The sequence below is a fragment of the Macrobrachium nipponense genome, chromosome 4, assembly GCF_015104395.2.
Source record: "Macrobrachium nipponense isolate FS-2020 chromosome 4, ASM1510439v2, whole genome shotgun sequence".
Taxonomy (NCBI): domain Eukaryota; kingdom Metazoa; phylum Arthropoda; class Malacostraca; order Decapoda; family Palaemonidae; genus Macrobrachium; species Macrobrachium nipponense.
In genome coordinates, this window is record NC_061100.1 from 20,275,508 (window position 1) to 20,295,315 (window position 19,808).

The window sequence follows — 19,808 nt, forward strand, 5'->3', positions numbered from 1 at the left end:
TTTTAAATAGGCGACCAGCCATCGGTGATTTCTATATCGGGCGATTCGTCTTATATAAACTGAAGGAGGGAGAATGTCGTAGACTTTGTGATGGTGGAGTAGGAGGAGGATTGGTGATGGGGAGGGGAAGGGAGAGAGGGAGGAGGATCGTGGTGTGTATGTGATGTTGTGAGAGCCAGGGCCGGGTAGCAACAGCAGCAGCAGCAGCGGCAACGGCCATCACCATCACCGCCTCCCCCACCCCCCTTCCCCTCCTCCATCCCCCTGGTACGTGGCGCTGCCCGCCCCATTCAGTGAACCTCTCCTGGGGATTATCCCCCTCCTAACCTCCTCCCTCCTTTCCCCTCAGATCCCCACACCCCTTTCCCTTCTTTAAAACCTTCTTGCGCATGTGTCGTCCACAAACACGTTTCTCTTTGTGGTCTTTCATCAGTCGTTCGAGCGATTGTTTTTCGTCTTTTATCTATGAAATTTAATCTTGCGATACCTCGTCGTCTACACCGAAGGATGTAGTTCTCTCGCAACTCATTGCCATCTCTTTTTATCTTTTCCTAATAGCGCTTCAAATTCTGTTTTAGTCAAGGTGAGAGTTTCGTCTCTTCTTTGGTCTTTGGTTTTCTTGGAGTGTTTATTTTATTTTATTTTTTTCCTCTCGTCTGTCCTCAGAAACTTTGATGAAGTCGTTTTCCCGTTCAAACCACAGCCTCTTCCATCTGTGTGTGTGTGTGTGTGTGTGTAAGATCGGGCAGAAAACCTGTTACCAGATTCAGCCAGTTTTCATGGTATACCCCGACATGTCAGGCACCCGGAAGACCCTGCCACTGAGAAATCATTATACTGTTGATTCCATTGCTCCTTTTAGGTTGGGCTCGGTTCTGGCCGGAGTTGATTTTAGTTCAGCTTATGATTCTCTCTCTCTCTCTCTCTCTCTCTCTCTCTCTCTCTCTCTCTCTCTCTCCATATTGAATGGAGTTTGGTAATGAATATGTGGTGCAAAATGCTTTATACTTGCATTTTCAGACTTATCTCGGTAGCCATCTTGATAAGTAAATGTTGTTGGATGTATATGTAGTTCCTATTTTACCGTCGTTGAAGACAGGCAGAGCTGAATTTCGTGGCGTGTAACACCGGCTTGATTGGGGAAGGCATGAATTGTACAACTCTAGGATATCCTTCCTTCGGTCAGTAATACAAGCAATTAAGGAACCCAATGAGAAGGTCTGGGTTGGCTTTGCCTTATGCTTTTTTTGTGTCTGAGCGCACGTGTGATTGACATGTGATTTAAGGTCATTTGTCTTTAGTAAACCAGGCTTTGATCTCGATGTTAATTCAACCTGGCAATTTGCGAGATTTTGCACAAAGAACCGGCTCGTTAATTTTGTCATTGCACTGGATTAATGAGTAATCAGCATTAATGTTTCATATTGTGGTTGCGTTTATGGGCCAGTCATGTATGCAGTGAATATTTGTATTTTTACTTACGTGGGTTGCATATTTTGCTTATGGAAAAAAGATAAATGCCCACTTGAATGCTGGGTTTGGCCTTTTAAAGCATTATGGCATTTATCTTTTTCCCCGTATACAGAATGTATATTATATAAATCAAGACGGCGATTGTAATAGATAAAAAAAAAAGGAAATTGTCGATATCGAAAGCAGGTGTACAGTATGTAAAAATGTCCCATCAAGATAGTCAATCGTGTCCTGATTATTTTAGATAATTGCTTTGCGCACTGATTTCCTATGTTCAATTTTACCATATCCTACTATATGTTGAGTCATATATGAAGCAATATGTAACGATCCCTGTGTACAGTTACAGTTGCACGTACTTGTTTAGTTCCGTACACACGTGTTCCTGATGATGACCTCATCAGGCGATCTTGACTGAAAGGGAGACATGGAAATTAACATTACCCGTTCATTCCTAACTGCTCTGATTCATCTTCTAGGTATCCGGGGGTTGGGGCCGTCAACTTAGACCAATTAAGCACCATTCCTTTCGTTGGTTCGTTCGATTTATCTTTCTTTTAATTTATATCTGCCGGTCATTACTTTTTAAAGTTCATCCGAGTGAGCTGATCGGGTTATTCCCAGAGACTGTGATAACTCTTGAGTGAGTCAGCCATTTATATCTGCATGTAACAACCGTTTTGTACTCTTGAGGACACGCTGTATCCTCCTCTCCTCCTCCTCCTCTTCCCTTTTTGTCTTTCATCATAATGTGATTCCGCTTTGGGCGTCAGCACGTAACGTAGACCCAGCGCACGTCATGTTCCTCACCTTCCCTGTAATTCAAGATCACTTTTCGTGACTGTACCATGCGAAACGCTCACGGTATTAGCGGCGAGAGAGAGAGAGAGAGAGTGTTCCGTCGTCCGTCTTTGTCACCTTCCCAGAAATTGTGTGCATTTGTGTGCATGCGTTTTCCGATTGGAGGTCCGTGTCATTGCTGACGTAAGGGTTTTAAAATAAGAGTCGGCACAGTTCTGGGAGTTAGCATCGTACAGATGGTGCTGCTGCTGCTTGGTTGTAAGGTGTAGGAGAGGGAGGAGGAGGGCCTAGGAATTGTGGGGGGATGGGGGGGGGAGGGGGGGGGGGGATTCGGGGAAAAGTCCGACCCTGGGTTTTTGTGAGTGCGTTCGCACGTACGTTCTAGAGTGCACCAGTAGCAACGGCTGGCCTGCCTTACCGTACGGTTGCACAAGTGGGGAACCTCAGTGTGTGCTAGATAGTGCCACTGCTCACATCCCTTTTACCTCTTGGCACTTGGTCTCTTACTTGCTTTGCATAGAAAGAGACTTGCCCGGGGAACGCATCAACATACTATACGCGCAGGAATTGTTTCGTTAATTTCGATGCCTTCAGTGAAAAGTACTTTGCTCTTCATCACCTTTCAAAAGCAAATCAAGTGACATACGGCCGTGTCCGAGTATTTCCTGGACCCCATATTTTGGATCTTCAGACGGAAACCATGGTTCTGTCAGAGCTTCGTCTGGATTCCCCTGTTTCCTTCGTGACGGTGTGTAGATTTTTGTGCTCCCAGTTTTCATATGCTGCGTGATTTTGTGCGAGAAGAAAATCTTGCCGTGAACATTAGCTTGCTTAGGTTGGCTGTACCGACCACGCTCTGTAACTTTTTTATTAATCGAGTTTAACTTTGTAAGTTTTTCATCTTCATATGTAGATAAAATTAGGTACCGTGCTATGTTGAACAGTCTCTTAGATCAAGTCATCACTGACGTAATTCTACGGTATCTGCTCGTTCAGTTTCAAGCGGCCGATTTCTAATGAATGCCGGTCGGAAAGAAAGGAGCGGGGCTGGTTACGTGAATCAATCAGAAAGTTGGCTGTGTTGGCCATTGTCGACTTGGGAATTTAGTGAATAAATAATAAATAAATAAAACAAAACCTTAGGCTCGTGTCATGTGAGAAAAAGAGGGTTAAAAATAAAAGTTGGGTCGCGATATATTAGCAGAATTAAATTGAGCTATTGTAAGGATTAGGGCTGATGTTACTAACGCGTGTAGTTTTTGAGACTCGTTCATAATGTTTCTTGACTTTACCATTTTGTTTGTTTTTTATAATTTTTTTGTGTTGGTGCTTACGGTAGCTTTATCAGTGCAGGTAATTTAGTGTGTGCAGTTAACGACAGTTAGCAAAGTAGCTGCATATTCCGTTTTGTTTGTTGTAACATTTGATAAGCTTAATACATGACGTAAATTTATAATAATTTCCTTCTGTGCTCTTAATACTGTAATATTTCATGTTTCTTTTAACAGCCCATCAGTCAGTGGTCGTCCATCAACGTTGTGGATTGGATGGCGACATTGAATCTGGCCCCATACACTGAAATTTTCAAAGCAAAGGATATCAAAGGAAGCGACTTGCTGTCACTAGATAGAGAGAAACTCGTGGTAAGTAATTCATATATTTAGTACATATAAATAAACATACAATATCTACGTTTATTGTATACGAGGATAGAACACTTCCGTATACACAATGTACTTTATAACAACTAGATTTGCACGCTCGCGCGCACACTGCGTGCATACATACATAAGTGCATAGAGCATACGGTGTGCTTGTATGCGGGCATAGTATACACGCTGTAAATCAATTATGTAGTCGTTTCTAATATTAAAATATTCTTGTGTGACGCACTGTGGCCCAAGGTGTTTTTAATAGGAAGGGCAATAAGACTTACAACCCCCTTTCGTTAACTAAAGCTCGAATTGAACCAAGTCTTGCAAATGAGTAGCTCCTTCCAGGGCTAAACTAAACTGCTTAATAGGTTGTTTGAAGGCGCTGATGGAAGCGAGTGACTTGTGAGGCGCGCGCAGGTTTCCAGTGTACCTAAGACAGACAGTCCAAGGTTGGGAGTGGGGTCATTGTTGGTTGTTACCTTGTCACAGTGGATTGCGCCTAGATGGCGGTCATCTCTCGAGTAAAGGGAACCCAAGGGTCTGGCGAAGGTGCAACAACCTTTGTAGCCACACGCAGGATACCCCACTTTGCCTTCCATTCGGCTGACAACCTCGAGATGGTGTTACCTTTAGTTGGGAGACGCTAGCGCTTTTTTTAACGTTTCTTTCCCGGGGCTGGCTTCTTATGTTTTAAGTTAATTTAGCATGTTTAGATTTTGTATTGTTCACCAGTTAACCTGGATGCACTCGTTTAGTGCAAGTGGCTTTTGTGTGCCGATTGTTGTGTGGATGCACTGTCAAGTGCAAAGATATTCGAATTTTATCGAATTCGTTCGTTTTACTTGGTTTTTTTATTAGTTCAGTTTTTTAGTGTTTCAAGTTCTGATTTGCTGTTATCGTTTTTAAAGTTTTGTCGCCCAATATGGCGACGATATTACTGTCACCTTTCAAGTCCCCGAAGTGTGTTTTAGCCAAATTGAGGGACTGGGGGTCCCGCAAGCGGTCGTCTGCTGCTGCCATAGAGAAGACGTCCGATCCTTCAGAAACTTCCATTCACCCTGAGAATACCAATGATCTTCTCACAACTCCCGTATTTCGCAAGACTCAAGTTACTCCTGATAGTGGTGTGTGTGTCGATTCTGTTACGAAGGAATTAGGTACAGGGGTCAGACCTAAATATCATGGAAGGCCCCCAATTTCTTACCCAATCCCAGTAACCTGTCACCAGGAGCACTTTGGATCTAAACTGTGTTTTGCCTGCAGACAGAAACCCCTCGGCATAGCACCATTTTTGGTGGAAGATAAAGGGTTGTCAGGGAGACTGGATGGTGGAAGTCCTTGCTCAGATGAGACTTGTTCCTCAGCCTCAACTGCCACAACCACCCTCCCTCTAAGTATTCGTTCGGAAGGAGGAGAGTCTTGGTGTTTGAAACTCTCAGATTTTGATTCTCCAGATTATCTATCCTCGCCTCGCCTAAGTCCTCTTTTTCATCTCAATGGTTCCGTTTCCCCTGTTTCACTTCCAGTTTCTACTGAAAATCCATTTAATTCATGTGATACAATAGTAAATGAAATAGATGATGGCATAGGTAGTCAAGATGAAGAGGGAGGTTACAGTGGCGAGTGTAATAGTCTGTTAAATATTTCGGAAAGTGCTTCTGGAAAGTCAACTTCTGTTTGCAAAAGTAATGAGCAAGGCCTCACTCCTAAACAGGTTCACAATAGTCTGCCAAACCACAAGAAAACATTTCAGCCTCCAGAGCAGGAGGTAACCATATATTCTTAATGAAGCTTTAGTATTTTAGGTAATTCTTCAGAAGCAATCCGCACTGGATATTAAAATAAATAATCACCTACATGGAAAGAGCATGTGAAAAGCAGTATAAAAAGCATAGTCATTATATGAGAGATTGAACGGGGTGGAATTAAATGAGCTGATAAGTTTTTACCTCGAATTTTTCCTAAGTCGGGAGAGGTGTTTCCTCTACGGTAATGTTTACTTTTAATGAGCCCTCTAACTATTTTCTTACGCAAAACAACCAGAAAGGAGTGCTTTGCAGCAAATAATAATAATTAGGAGCACCTACTGATTCGCGGGCCCACTCGACCGCCGACCGAAATCGGCGGAAGAACACCAAAGCCAATACGGCGGCGATACCAAAACAACAACAAACAAAGTAAGGAGCGACTAAATATCGGCGACCATCGATTTGTGTGTGCTGTCAGTAAGGCCGTAGCGGAACGGCGCTTCGCGCCTTATCCGCAAATTTAAAGATCTTGGCAAGCACGGCATGTACGGCAAGAGGTAATGTTGCGCTGCGCGCGCTACCCACAGGGTTTACAGTAAGGCTACTTACCGTGGCAGATAGAATTTGGGTGTCGCATACGCTTACGCCGACGTCCTTTCGTCACTACAGAGCGATCACACCCAAAGGCGTTCCTGTTGTAGTCGATCCGACAAATAGCTCCACATAGCTCCACAACACTCGCAGTTTTTGGCTGAAGAATTAAATTATGTCTCTGAGCATTATTCAATCACAACTTCTTTTACCACCACCACTAGACAATAATGATAAAATTCACCGTAACCCCGCACTTGCACTGCAAACAATCGGTAGGAAATCGAAGGTCTCTGTCAAATTAATGCCAGAAGGGCCAGCCACTACCTCTGCCATAGCTACAGGAAGATAAAATGCCGGTTTTTGCTTCATTTTTCGAGTATTTCAGTCAAACAAGGATACCAGTGGACACTGGACAGCTAACTTTATTACTCCGCTGAAATGCTAGTGAAACTTAGTTTTCGACTAAAGTCGTTCGTAATTGGTTATGGAACCCATGACGTCATAACGGATGTCACACCTCTCAGCCAATAATGAGTAACTGGAACTGCTTTTGTTTCCGTAAGAAAGTAAGTTAAGTTAGCGGGCTCATTAAAAGTAAACATTACCGTAGAGGAAAACACCTCTCCCGACTTAGGAAAAATTCGAGGTAAAAACTTAAAAAGCTCATTTAATTCCACCCCATTCAATCTCTCATATAATGACTATACTTTTTATATTGCTTTTCACATGCTCTTTCCATGTAGGTGATTATTTATTTTTTAATATCCAGTGCGGATTGCTTCTGAAGAATTACCGTATTTTATAAATTATTATAAAGTAATGCTTTTATATGAGGGTAAAGACATCTGCTCATATTTAATGTTTTGACTGTTGTGTAAAAGTTATTGCAAGCTACTTATGTCAATTTTTTTTATGGTTACAGAGTATGGGTATCAAAGATGAGTTTCACCAGAAGGCCATTATGGTGTGTATAGCGCAACTACAGAATGAGTGTGGTGATGGCCTTTGCATTGGAGATAGCTCATCCACAACCACAACAGCAATTGGAGGAGGAGAGTGCAACACCCCAGCATCACACCATAACTTGAGAAATCAGTCTTTCCATGAGCTTCATAGCTGTGACAAGTGTGGCCTCTATTTGAGGGGATTTGTGCATCAGGGACAATTTTGTCAAGGTAAAAACAGGAATCATTTGATATTTTGGACAATTTGTTAATTGTGTTGCTGAGAACCACATGAGAAGTATTAAAGATTAACTGTACAAGCAAACCAATTTTGTGAGAAAATAGGGCCCAGTTTTAGAAGTCAGTTGTTAAATATTCAGACAATTTAGCTAAGGGAATGTTTATTAATGAAAATAAAAACACTTTCAGATTGTGGGTTGGTAGCTCACCCGACATGTGCAGCCACTGGCCTACCGCCTTGTGTGAGACAATCGTCCAAATATATACGTCGTATCTTGCTCTCGTCGGTATTTGGCTTAAGCTTGTGTACTCAGTTTACGCCAGGAGAAAAGACTCCTGCTCCATTGTTACTTGTGCGTAGTTGTCAAGAAATTGTGTACAGTGTTGATAATGATCCTTCACAAGATCCATATCGTCTCTACCGAACTCCACCTCAGCAAGAGACTTTAAATCAGCTTAGACAAGAATGTGATAATGGTTGGTATACTAATTCACATTTCTTTTCAGTGTAATTTGAGGAAAAATTGTTTAAAAATGTTATAATTTGTCTTAAGTTTCCTGCATTCAGGTGCCATAATCGAAGTTAATTTGCCCAAGTTTTCTTACTTTCGCATAGTTATTGCACTAAAAAAATTTCTTATTTTCCAGATATGAGTAATGTTAACCTTAGAGTTTATGAGCCTCATGTAATTGCGTACCTGATCAAGCGGTATTTACGGGAGCTTCCTGAACCTGTAATTCCGGAGACTTTCTACGATCGCTTTATTGAAGCCAGTCGTATTCACAATGATGACCAGTGTGCGAAATGCATGACGCAACTTGTTAGTGAACTGAATGCTCATCATTTCTACACACTTAAGTAAGTTCAACTAGTACTATTAACTTTTGTGTAATTTGTAGATTAAATTTTTGCCTGACTGTTACTTGCAGTTTAAGAAAAAAATATTGAAAAATACCTTGTGGAGGAAAAAAGAACTTGAATGGTGCATTTTGATAATGATTGTACTAATTAAATTTTGCAGCATTGAAATGTATTAGTATGTGATTTCCCCATATAAATAGCATTTTTATTTTCAGGTTTCTGATGAGCCATTTCCTTCAACTTTGCCAAATTCAAGTAAGGAGAGGCACATTGGATCCTCCCACACTGCTAATTCAGTCACTGTGCCATGTACTTCTTAGACCCCCGTGGGAAAAAATTGTGTAAGTTTTCAATTTAATTAAAATACAGTAGTATGTAATGGTAAATACAGTATATTTTTTGGAATTTATTTTTCTCAAATCTTTGGTTTTAACAGGAAACTGAGATAAACCTTGAAGGGTTTTTTAGCAAGTTAATTTTTATTTTCAGGGAATTGGCACGTAACACAGAGGCACACATGCGAATTGTTGAAATGCTCCTGCTAAAGGTTGATTGGGGTGAGAAAGTGCCTACCTTTGCACCTGCTCCTGTCTTGCCACCAAGGCCCCGAACTTCTGTGACCTATAGTGGATATGTAGATAATGAGGTGGTTAACCCACCATCCCCACCAATGGGGGTAGTCATGCCACCTCCTAGTATGAGTAGTTCCTCTCTACCATATTTTTCTAACATCCCAGCAAATGCCCCTAAATCTCTTAAGGAAGCAGAGTGGTACTGGGGTACCATCATGCGTGAGGATGTTAATGTATTGATGAAAGACTCAAAAGATGGTACTTTCCTTGTTAGAGATGCTTCGACAGGGAATAATGAATACACTCTTACATTGAGAAAGGGCGGGTCAAACAAGCTCATCAAAATTTGTCATCGGAATGGAAAATATGGTTTCACTGAACCTTATACTTTTAATTCGGTCGTTGAACTAGTCAACTTCTGCCGTGAACAGAGCCTTAGTCAGTTTAATAAGGCCTTGGACATAAGGTTACTGCATCCTGTTAACCGATTTCATGGGGAAGAAAGCGAAGGTGCCAGAATGAGGGTTGAAGACCTCCTGTGTAGATTGAATGAATTGAACAAGCAGCACAATTCAAAATCATCAAATTACACAAACTGTTATGAAAGACAGGTAGCATTAGCTCAGGATATATCTATAAATCGCCAAATTTTGGACAGTTATGATGAAACAATTACGTTAATTGGTGACCACTTGAAGCTTCACGATAAGTTTCGTTTAGATGCCCAGCCTCATGAAGTTATTGAGTAAGTAATTACTGTATTGTAGTTTTTTGCTTGTATGTGTAATGCATTATAAAAGTCTAGTATTTCCTCAATGCAAAGCATTTTATATAATCTAATGGAACCATATTTTCTCTTCATAGTTTGGACAACAACAGAGAAGTTCTAGTGCGTCGATTAAAAGCAGTAGAAGATGCCCGGAATCAACAAGATCATATCTTTACCACATTAAGAAGAGATTGTCAAGCAGTGGAGAGGCAGTGCACAGCATTGAAGTTGGAGGTCATAAAGCTGGTAAAACAGATGGATCACCTTAAGAATGTGCTACTTTCAAGGGGAGTGTCAGCTGAATTTATAGACCAGTGGCTGGAGAAGTCAGATCCTACACAAGTTCCACAAGTTCCACACCCTGTAAGTATTTTACTTGTTTTGTCTTGGTATAGCAACTAAGATCATAAACCTGATTTAACTAATTATAAAAGTTCGTAATTAGCCCGTAACTATAAGGATTTTTTTCTTGCAGTCAATGGAGCTCAGCAATGAATCTCTCTGGCGCTTTGATACCTACTCTAGAGATGATGCAGTAAATCAACTGCAAAATAAACCAGATGGAACATTTCTTGTTAGAATGTCACAAAATGGAGGATTTGCGCTTTCTATTACGTGAGTATCGTAACTTTTTTTTTTTTTTTTTCTTTAGTTTCTTTACTTCATCAAAGAGTACTTCACCACTATGTATACAGTACTTTGGAAGGTTTGGAAGAATATAGCCAGACCTAACCATACCTAAGGTGCCACTTACACCTGGAAGCCTGAACCTCCTTTACCTTTCTTGAAGGTATAAATCGTAAACTACTAAGTTGGGACGTGTGGTGGCTTTTTCTCCATTCTGCCTTTGGGATACCTTAACCTTTTATACTGTATGTCCCTCCCCCTTAAAACAGCATAGGATACAATGTAAATTAGGTTTTATTTGTTCACCTTTGAATTGTAGTAGGTGGTTTTTACACAGCAAGAAGTTGAATACGTTGAGTTAAATAGCTTCGCAACTTTAAAGCATTGTGAACTGTTGTCAAACTACTGAAATTTGGTTTTCATAACACTTTTCTTGGTAAACCTAAAACATAATAAGTATATTTTCATTGCAAGATAACTTTTTGGTGCTAAATTTCCCTAAAATTCTCTTGCAGGTGTAACAGGGAGGTACAGCACTGTAGGATCTTCAAAGGCGAGCATGGATATGGATTTGCAGAGCCATTTTTGATATATCCAACATTGAAGGACTTGGTTTTGCACTATGCTGAAAATTCACTATTTATGCACAATGACCTGCTCAGCACCACTCTCAAATTCCCTGCACGTACAGCAAGCTAGTAATAATTGTCGTCTAGGAAATTGAACGTCCGTCTTTGGGAGAGTGGGTATGAAAATGACCAAGTTTAGGCACCAAACCAACATTGAAGATGTCAGTGGTGCATTCTGTGTAAGCCATGCTAGCACATTCTACTTGTACAGCAACATCTTTGAAGAATAGCAAGTGAAAGTTATCTACCCTCTTTAGTAGTGGTGGATACTAAAAATTTTCTTCGTGTGTAATAGAAGTATTACTGGTAGAGTGCATAAAAACCTGGCATGCTTTTTCTCCCTGACTGAGGCCTGGTTTTGGTCTTGCAGTGTCCATACCTTTGAAAAAGGAAATAAATATGGCTTGCCCACCTCCATAACTGCTACTTGAAGTCTGCTGTTAGACTTGATCATGCTATTATTTATTGTAATAGAAATCTATATATATCTATAAATATATATATATATGTACTTTATATGCAATCTTGAACAGAGTACTTGTAGCAGTTAGTTGGAGTCCCATTTATAACTCTGGTACAAATTGTTTCAGGACTAGTAAAGGCAAGTTGTTTAAAGTGACAAGTAGGATTTGTCACGTCCTGCAGAGTTTAGTATCGAGTGATCAAAGTACGGGTACTGCCCACTAGCCAGAGGCTAATGCCCGTGCACGTTGTTTTTCATAGCGGCCAAAGATAATTGCAAATATTTTACTGTCAGTGCTTGATATTCCCTCATAAGTTTTGTTTAAAAAAGTTGGTATTTTATCAGAAAAGGAAAATAAATGTTATATATGATATGATACTATTGTACTTGTGCTGTGAAAAGTACATTTGCCCTTGTTTTCAAACAAAGTGAAGATCTCTGGTACAGTAAATGGAAGCGTAGTGTTGGACTGATCTGACTAAAATGAAGAGAAACTTCTGCATTCCATTAATAATTAAAGTTGTGAACATGATTACAAACTTGTTCTTCTGAGTCAGATAAGTGATTTGAGTGGAAGTGAATAATATGCATTGGAAATGCTCCAGCCTAAGTTTGAGGACATGAAACAGGGCACTGGGGTATCAAAGTCAACTCTAGTCTCCAGACCCCAAGCCACACGCTACATCATTGACTTCATTCTCAGTCATCCCATTTTTTTATATACTTTGAAACTTTTCATGCATCTCATTAAATCATTTATGTTTCATTATAAATTGTACTTATGGATGTGTATGTATATTGGTGTGTATGGTATAAATATATATTAATGAAATATATGTATATACATATATATATGCATCTGTAACTTGTCTATGTATATAAGTAGTTATATATTGGTATATAAATAATTATATATTTAGATGACTGTGTATATAAATGTATATGTAGTATATAGTGTATGAACTATAGAGTGAATCTTTTTCTACACATATTTATATGACTGCAGTCTTCCACTGAATAATGTTATAGTGAGTTTACTTGTGTAGGCTTACTGGTGTGAGTTTTGCTTGTGAAGAGATCATGGCAGTCATTTTATTTGGTAGTAAAAAATATTAGAAATTAGTTGTATATTTTCCATTTCCTTAAAGAATTGTCTATTTTCATTATTTTAGGATTCCTGTTGTACCATAATTGTCAAAAAGGTTTTTGAGTAGTGATGGCTCAAGACCATCTTTAGGCTTAAAAGGATCAACAGTGTAATCTCGTGTCGCACCAACTATTTTTCATGCTGTATTTGATGTAATTTTGTGGATTTTATAACAAAACTTGAAACCTACTATTTTAATGAGTTCAGTGATTATACAAATTTTGAAGGAAATTTATTTTTACTCATGCAACATATTGTTATTACTGTATACATGGTCTCGATAGCATAAGATGAGCACTTTGTGGCTATACCAAGTGTAAAACTCACCATTTCACAGGTCGGCCATGGGCTTGGCATAGCAAATAATTTAGCTTTCATCGCAGTTTATTTATTGATCTGATCACTGAATTACTAGTCTCCCCCTCCCATATTTTTTTTCCCCTCTATTAAAACATTTTTGATGCCTATGTGCTAAGTATTTGTCATCTCATCTAGTCGCCTCTCCTCATTATTACATGCCCACTGACCCAGTGTTTTAAATCATGTCAGTGCTAGGTACTGTGACTTGTTCACTTGATAATAGAGCTGCTTTTCAATAAAGTATCTTCATGCAGTGGGCAAGTGGTGAGAGGGTGGGTGGCTGCGCAATGTGATAACTGTGGTGTGTGGCTTTGGGCAGTTGTGTTTAAGCATTTAGTCACGACTAGGCCACACAGCCACTACCCCGTGCCCGTCGCTTGTCACCTTCCCTCCCATGCTGTGCAGGGAAATAGTCTCAATAAAGTGCTCTTTGGTAATTTGTTTCACTTATCATCCTTTCATTTTGACAACACCAGTTCAGTGTGCTTAATGTACTTTCATGAACTGTTAAGGGAAATAAGGTTTATTGCCACAGCAATAAAGTTTCTCCTCCTTCCTGACCTACATGATCCACCGTTTAGAACTTATCTGATGCGGTGACATGAGTTGGAAAGTGGGAGTGGCTGATGATGATCTTGTGATATACTTAGGTGATAAGATGGAATGCACAGGAAATAAAGCTGTGGATGAAAAAGGATGGCAAGTAGCAGTAAATATGTACAGTGAACTCTGTGCCAATGTGTTCAATGTTGTGTATGGACACTGATTTGCCAAAGCGCCTCAGTGGCGTAGTTGGTTTGGTGTTTGCTTCTCACCTCGGTGGTCGTGGGTTCGATTCTCGGCCATTCCATTGAGGAGTGAGAGGTGTATTTCTGGTGATAGAAGTTCACTCTCGACGTGGTTCGGAAGTCACGTAAAGCCGTTGGTCCCGTTGCTGAATAACTACTGGTTCCATGCAACGTAAAAACATACAAACTAATTGATCGGCCAATGTGTTCAATGTTGTGTATAGCCACTGATCGGTAGTGCACAGGTGTTTTGGGGCACACTTGGGACTGCTTTCTCAAACCATGTGGGGGTGAACCCTGAAAGTCACACTTCAGGATATTTTGCTGCTTTTTACAGTAGTTTTGACAACATAGTTGAGCATGTCACTATGGTGGGAATTCCAGATAAAACCAGTTCTAGTGCTTGGCTTATAAGCCTGAATTTCATAATTCAATCAATAAGATACATCCCCTCTGTCCCTGGAAACTCGGAAGGATGAGTAAAGGCAAATCAACCTTGGATCATAACGCTGAAATGCAATGATCATGGTTAGCCTCTTGGAAACCTTGATCCTAGGAACAATCTCTAATGGAAAAGGTCAATTTAAGATTAGAATTGCTATTGTTGGCTAGGTGCCAAAAAGGGATGTTGCAACCAATTATTAGGAAAACCTACATAGTGCCATGCAAGTTGCACTGACAGCAACACCCGCCAAAGGGCAAGTTTGATTCTCTGGCATTCCACAGAGGGGTTAGAGAGGTGTATTTCTGGTGATAAAAGTTCACTCGACTTGGTTTCTTAGTGAAGTCATGTAAAGCTGTTGGCCATGTTGCTGAATAACCACTGGTTCCATGCAATGTAAAAACACCAAACACAAGTTTGGAAGGTATTGATGGAGCACTTCACAGTTCTTGTGCATCACTAGCATCGCCTGACTTTCCCTCCTTGGGGGTTAGTGTTGTCAGTTTGCTGCAGGAATTGCTTAAAGTTCTTGTAGTGTCCTTCAGCCACTAACTGCAACCTCCATTCATATATCTTCTTTCTTCCGACTTTCCACCCTCTAAAAATTGTTTCAGTGCAACTGCAGGGTTTTCCTCCTGTTATGCCTCCTTACTATCCATTTCCATTTCAGCACCGTATGACCTTGTAGGTCCCAGTGCTTTGCCCTTGGCCTAAGTTCTACAATCCAATCCAGTCACCCGACTCATCAAGCCAGAATCACCACCCAACCTACTACTATAATCATATTTGTTCTGATGGGAATACAAACCTACACTTTCAGTGTCTGCCTACTTATAAAAAAACAAAGGCCCATTGGACATATATTAACCTTTGACCCGAGGTGGGAGTGCTTGTCCCTTTTGCTCTCAGCACACTGTACCAAGTGAAGATTAAATCTTAACAACAGTTGTGTTCTGAGCATTCTGTGTATGAGTTATCCTTTACAGAAAGATGTGCCAAGTTATAGAGTTTAACTGCTTTTGCCATTTTTTTTTCTTTAATTAATCAATTCATATCTGTAAGATATTTTTTCCATTTACTGTGCCACACTGCCTAACTGATGACAATTCTTGAAGCCATGGTTGACACATTGGGAAACATTTTAATTTTGATTTATGTTCAACAAACTCAAACAGTAGGACATCACCTTATCCTCTTGATATTAATTTTTTACAAAAAAATATAACAAAATCTTACCATTGCTTCTGAAACATGATAGTGCTGCCGTTTTAAGTTAGTCCACCAAAACATTAAACTTTTGTCTTTTCTATTGACTTTCTCATTCTTGTCTTCCTGCAAAACTCCTACTAAAAAGTGAAAATAAGTAATTTTTAGAAAGATTTTTAGAAAGATCTGTGATGACAAGTTCTGGCTTAGGCTAATTACCATGATTAAAAAATAAAAGCATCCTACCACCAACAAGCGGTGGATAACATAACACTGTGACATAAAAACTGTGGTTAATCTTATTTTCGCTTCTGGAAAATACGTTTATTACACTCATTATAAATGAAATGAAAGACAATTTGCCTGAGCACTACAAAAGATGCCTTTGGCTCCTGAATGCAAAAGTTCAATAAAAAGAGTGAGAGTTCAAGACTACTAGCTTTCACTGGCTGCTATAACCAGCCACTCATTTTTGAAATGCAGTACCAGCTGTCTTGAGGTACGGCTATAACAATGAAAATAATTTTTCTTTTAAAAGTGAAAACTTGCAACATGACATGAGTTAATGACCTATGGCATGTGTATTTCTTCTCACAATCAAATCAAAACAATAAATGGATTCTCAAAAACAACTTGAATTACAGCTTGTACAATAAATTTGGAGGAACAATGTGTAACATTATATAACTAAACTGGAAAAAATTCTCATAGCCCCCTTAAAATATAAAGCTATACAATATACAATACTGTATAGATAAGGAGTATACAGACTGCCAAGGATGAAATGTATTCATTGCTTTTACATACTGCAACTCATTAGAGAACAAAACAAAAGGGTAAAAGTAATCAAAGGAGCTTTTCCAGATGGCAAATTCAGTACGACAGTTACCACATACGTAGAGAGGCATCAAAAGATGACTAGTGTATGACACTTCAAAAATCCAAAAACTCGTCCAAAACAGCAGAAAGAACCACTTGATATCCAAGAACACAGGGACACACTCAAGCAAGAATGGATGCTAATAAAAGCTTTGCTCCACACACATTCAATCACTACAATACAATCACAAATATTTTATATAATTCTATATATGAAAACTGAGGGATAGTTTGTACAAAACAGAAAACATCATCGGCAAATTAAAAATGTTTCCTTTAGTAAAATTAAAGTGGATGCCACATCCTACAAGCTCAAAAAAAAACTTTCTGGAATAATAATTGTTCAAATTAACATTAATGTGAAAAGCCACACAAAATTTACCTTTCACATGCTTATGACCTTCATTTCAGGACCGTGAATGAGGAAGTTTCACTTGTGGGTAGTAATATACTAGATATAGCAACAATAATCAATACAAAACATTCACTTGTAAACAGAGGAGAAAAGACAGTAGGAAAAGGTTTCAAATTTCTACTGAGTAAAATAGATAAGAGTAAAGAATAAAGACACAGTATATGAACACTTGATTCAAACTTGAAAGTACCTTTAAAAGATAGGCTACTAGTGATACAAAACCATGATCAAACAATATAATAGGTTAAATAAAAGAATACCATTCGTTTCAATTACTCAGCCTAGGAGTATGCATTCTCTTTTCTTTTTCCAGGGTCTACTGTGGTAGGTAAAATGAAGCCATCTATTCAACCAAATCTTTGAAACGCACAAAAAGGGCATCAATGGTAATACATAGTAAATGCTAGTAATCATTTTCCAAATTACTGGGTATAGCTTTCTTCTTAAATCTGGCAATATTTTTAATATCACCAACACACAGGTCATGGTTCTCGCTTATCGGCAGAATTGGTACAGCTGAACAGGAGGTAACATTGGTGAGTTTAGCAAGTGTTATAAAGTTCAGCTTAGAATTTATGGTTTTGCAACTTTGCCCTTGCCTTCCCACAGTAGCCACTTACCATGTTGACTTTTGGCTTTTCATTTTGAGTGATATGCCTGCCACAGATCGTTCACTCAACTTTCATGCTTTTTATAGAACTCCTGGTTAAGTTACATGATTTTGAGAACTTAATGCTGCAAGAAACATGCAATGAGGACATCACATTCTAGGCAGTCTGGATAAATCATTACAACCAATGAAAACATTTTGAATCACCAACATTCCTCATGGTATGCATCACTTTACATAACTAATGAACTTCCCTTTGAATGTCTCTGGATGGAATCAATATAATTTCCTTTGCATAGAAAGAAAGAAGTCTATCACAAAGCCCAACTGTTCCAGGGAATTTTGGATGCCATACAAATTAAATAATTGCCATGGATTTATTACAAAACGATACAAACTAATTCTCTCTTGCTGATGCTAGGGAGGGCAGTGCCATATAATAAGGAAAGAATAGCAAGATATACCCTTAAATCAAGTGGGAATCCACTCTTAAAAGAAATCACAGCTCACTATATAGTTACTTAACGATTCTTGAGAATCAAAAGATAAAGTCTATACAGCAGGGTAGAAAAGTCTTTCCTATGATGATAATGTACATGCGAGTCCTTTGTAAGGAAATATAATTAAGGCAATGAGGTCCCTATGAATGAAGGGAAGAAATACAAGACTTTCTTCGCCTGGGATGATGAATCAAGTGTTATAAAGCTTGGCAAATGCATCATGAAAACTGTCTTCTTTCCAATGACAAAGACCTACCCTGGATGAAACTTTGCATCATCATTCATTTTCAAACATAATTATTATAACACGTTATATCTTTACAAACCCTAAAATAAATACTTTACAGATATACAAACCACACAAAAACCAATACTTATATCAATTAAATTGAAACTTAAAACCTCCTCCAGAGAAACCGCCACCGGGGAATCCTCCTTGATGAAAATGAAAGTGTTGGAAGGGATTGAAAGGATGTCCACCAGGACCTCCTTGCTGCTGTTCTGGATCTAGAGGATCTTCCCCATTATCAAACTTGGCTCGCATTTCTGAAAAAAAGTGACATGTTGCTTGTAAAACATGGAAATTGTGAATACTATTTATACCTGCAACAAAATTTTTAATTACCATATATCAAAGTGTCAAAAACAGCAGCAGCCATTCTACAATTATGAAAATTTTCTTCGGATACTTATCAGAGTCATTTTCCATGATACCAGGCATGAAACAGTACTGTACATTGGAATGAAGCAAATAATTTCTACAATATATATCCATTACTTGAATATATTTAACAAATAACACTTGATCTCAAGAAAAAAAGATCAGTGATATCAGAGGTTACAACAATTCACAAATTCCTTTATGTCTGTCTCCCTTGGAAACCGCAGAACCAAAGTTGCTCTTTGCCCCTTTGTCAAAGAAAAATGTCTATCGTCTCAAAACACGGGCGTGGTTGATCTTGTTCCTTCCTATTGCAATAGCAAGCTACAGATAGAACTGTCTGACATTATGTTAAGGATTCTGCCTGATAACTCCTGGGTGATGACATGTAGGACCAAAAAGACTGCTCTTTGCTCTAATAGGCTGCTACTGACTTTCATATAGCTGAGTCAACCATAAGCAAGGCAGGTAAATCTGATGTGCAAGAGCTGTGACCCTCTTCATGAGGCATAAAACAGTTCTAGCTTGGAAGCATATGGTCTGAAGACTAGCTATGTCCTGTCACCATCTATGGTCTATCAGGGCTTCCTATGTACTAGTGGCAGAATAATATACCTGACACTTTGATGCTGACTAGCAGGTTTTCACATGGTGCTAGAGTTTAAACAAAATGCCACTGGGTCACCAGTTTCCTTACTCGTAAGATATACAAAATTTCAATAATTGTGCAATTAGTTTTCTAATTTTGTCTAAAATATTTTATTAAATAATAATTAGATTTTAGTCTAATTTATTTTTGATATATACATTCTAAACAACTGGAATTCCCTTTAAATTGATAACTGAAAACCAAACTTCCAAGAGGTCCTTTGGTTGTTTGTTTAAACAAACAAACAATTTACCATTATAGAAACTATTTAATCTGAGCAGAGGTGAACAGCAACATCTTAGGAAAAGACATTCTTATCTTTACCTCACACCTTCAAGTGCATTTTATTTCTTAAGGATATGCATTGTTTACACTCATTTTCAACATAGATGATTCTCACGCAACAATATCATCCTTGAAGACCTTCACTAAAAACAGCAAATCAACATCTCTGCACCACTTCAGCTGTGTATTTTCTATTAAGCAGAGGTTCAAATGGTAGTGAGTTACCTCATTATCAGTTTATTTTTAAGGTGAATCCTATAGAGAGCTTGTTAATTGTTCATCTTTGGTAAATAACTATCTCCACTCCTGTTCTGCCTATAATTTGAAACTGGTATCATTACCAAATATCTATGCTTATTTTCATACTTGATGCTACATTTGATTTTTCCAAGTTTACTATATTAGCGTTTAATTTACATTTTATATTAGCATCTACAACTCAAGTGTGGTTTTCAAGGTTTAATGACAGACATCTTTATGATTATTAAG

The 19,808-nt window shown here is 38.8% G+C and overlaps 2 protein-coding genes across 9 annotated transcripts in view; one reads left to right on the forward strand and one right to left on the reverse strand.

The window, feature by feature from the left end:
• LOC135210751 (phosphatidylinositol 3-kinase regulatory subunit alpha-like) overlaps nt 1–13,321 on the forward strand; it is a 584,655-nt gene extending 571,334 nt beyond the window's left edge. For 6 of the 8 annotated variants that reach the window (XM_064243583.1, XM_064243584.1, XM_064243585.1 and 3 more), the window contains 9 exons: nt 3,783–3,917; nt 7,194–7,446; nt 7,645–7,932; nt 8,104–8,314; nt 8,533–8,658; nt 8,807–9,634; nt 9,754–10,021; nt 10,134–10,273; nt 10,801–13,321. In XM_064243583.1, the coding sequence (XP_064099653.1) occupies nt 3,783–3,917; nt 7,194–7,446; nt 7,645–7,932; nt 8,104–8,314; nt 8,533–8,658; nt 8,807–9,634; nt 9,754–10,021; nt 10,134–10,273; nt 10,801–10,984 (2,433 nt within the window). In that variant the 3' untranslated portion in view covers nt 10,985–13,321. Of the gene's footprint in view, nt 1–2,678; nt 3,023–3,782; nt 3,918–4,391; nt 5,698–7,193; nt 7,447–7,644; nt 7,933–8,103; nt 8,315–8,532; nt 8,659–8,806; nt 9,635–9,753; nt 10,022–10,133; nt 10,274–10,800 lie in introns of those variants that run through there. The other 2 variants (XM_064243587.1, XM_064243582.1) reach the window with 2 other exon arrangements.
• Nucleotides 13,322–15,613: 2,292 nt separating this feature from the next.
• LOC135210753 (dnaJ homolog subfamily C member 3-like) overlaps nt 15,614–19,808 on the reverse strand; it is a 73,969-nt gene continuing 69,774 nt past the window's right edge. Inside the window, exon 9 of the mRNA XM_064243588.1 lies at nt 15,614–18,270. Within this exon, the coding sequence (XP_064099658.1) occupies nt 18,104–18,270 (167 nt within the window). The 3' untranslated portion in view covers nt 15,614–18,103. The remainder of the gene's footprint in view (nt 18,271–19,808) is intronic.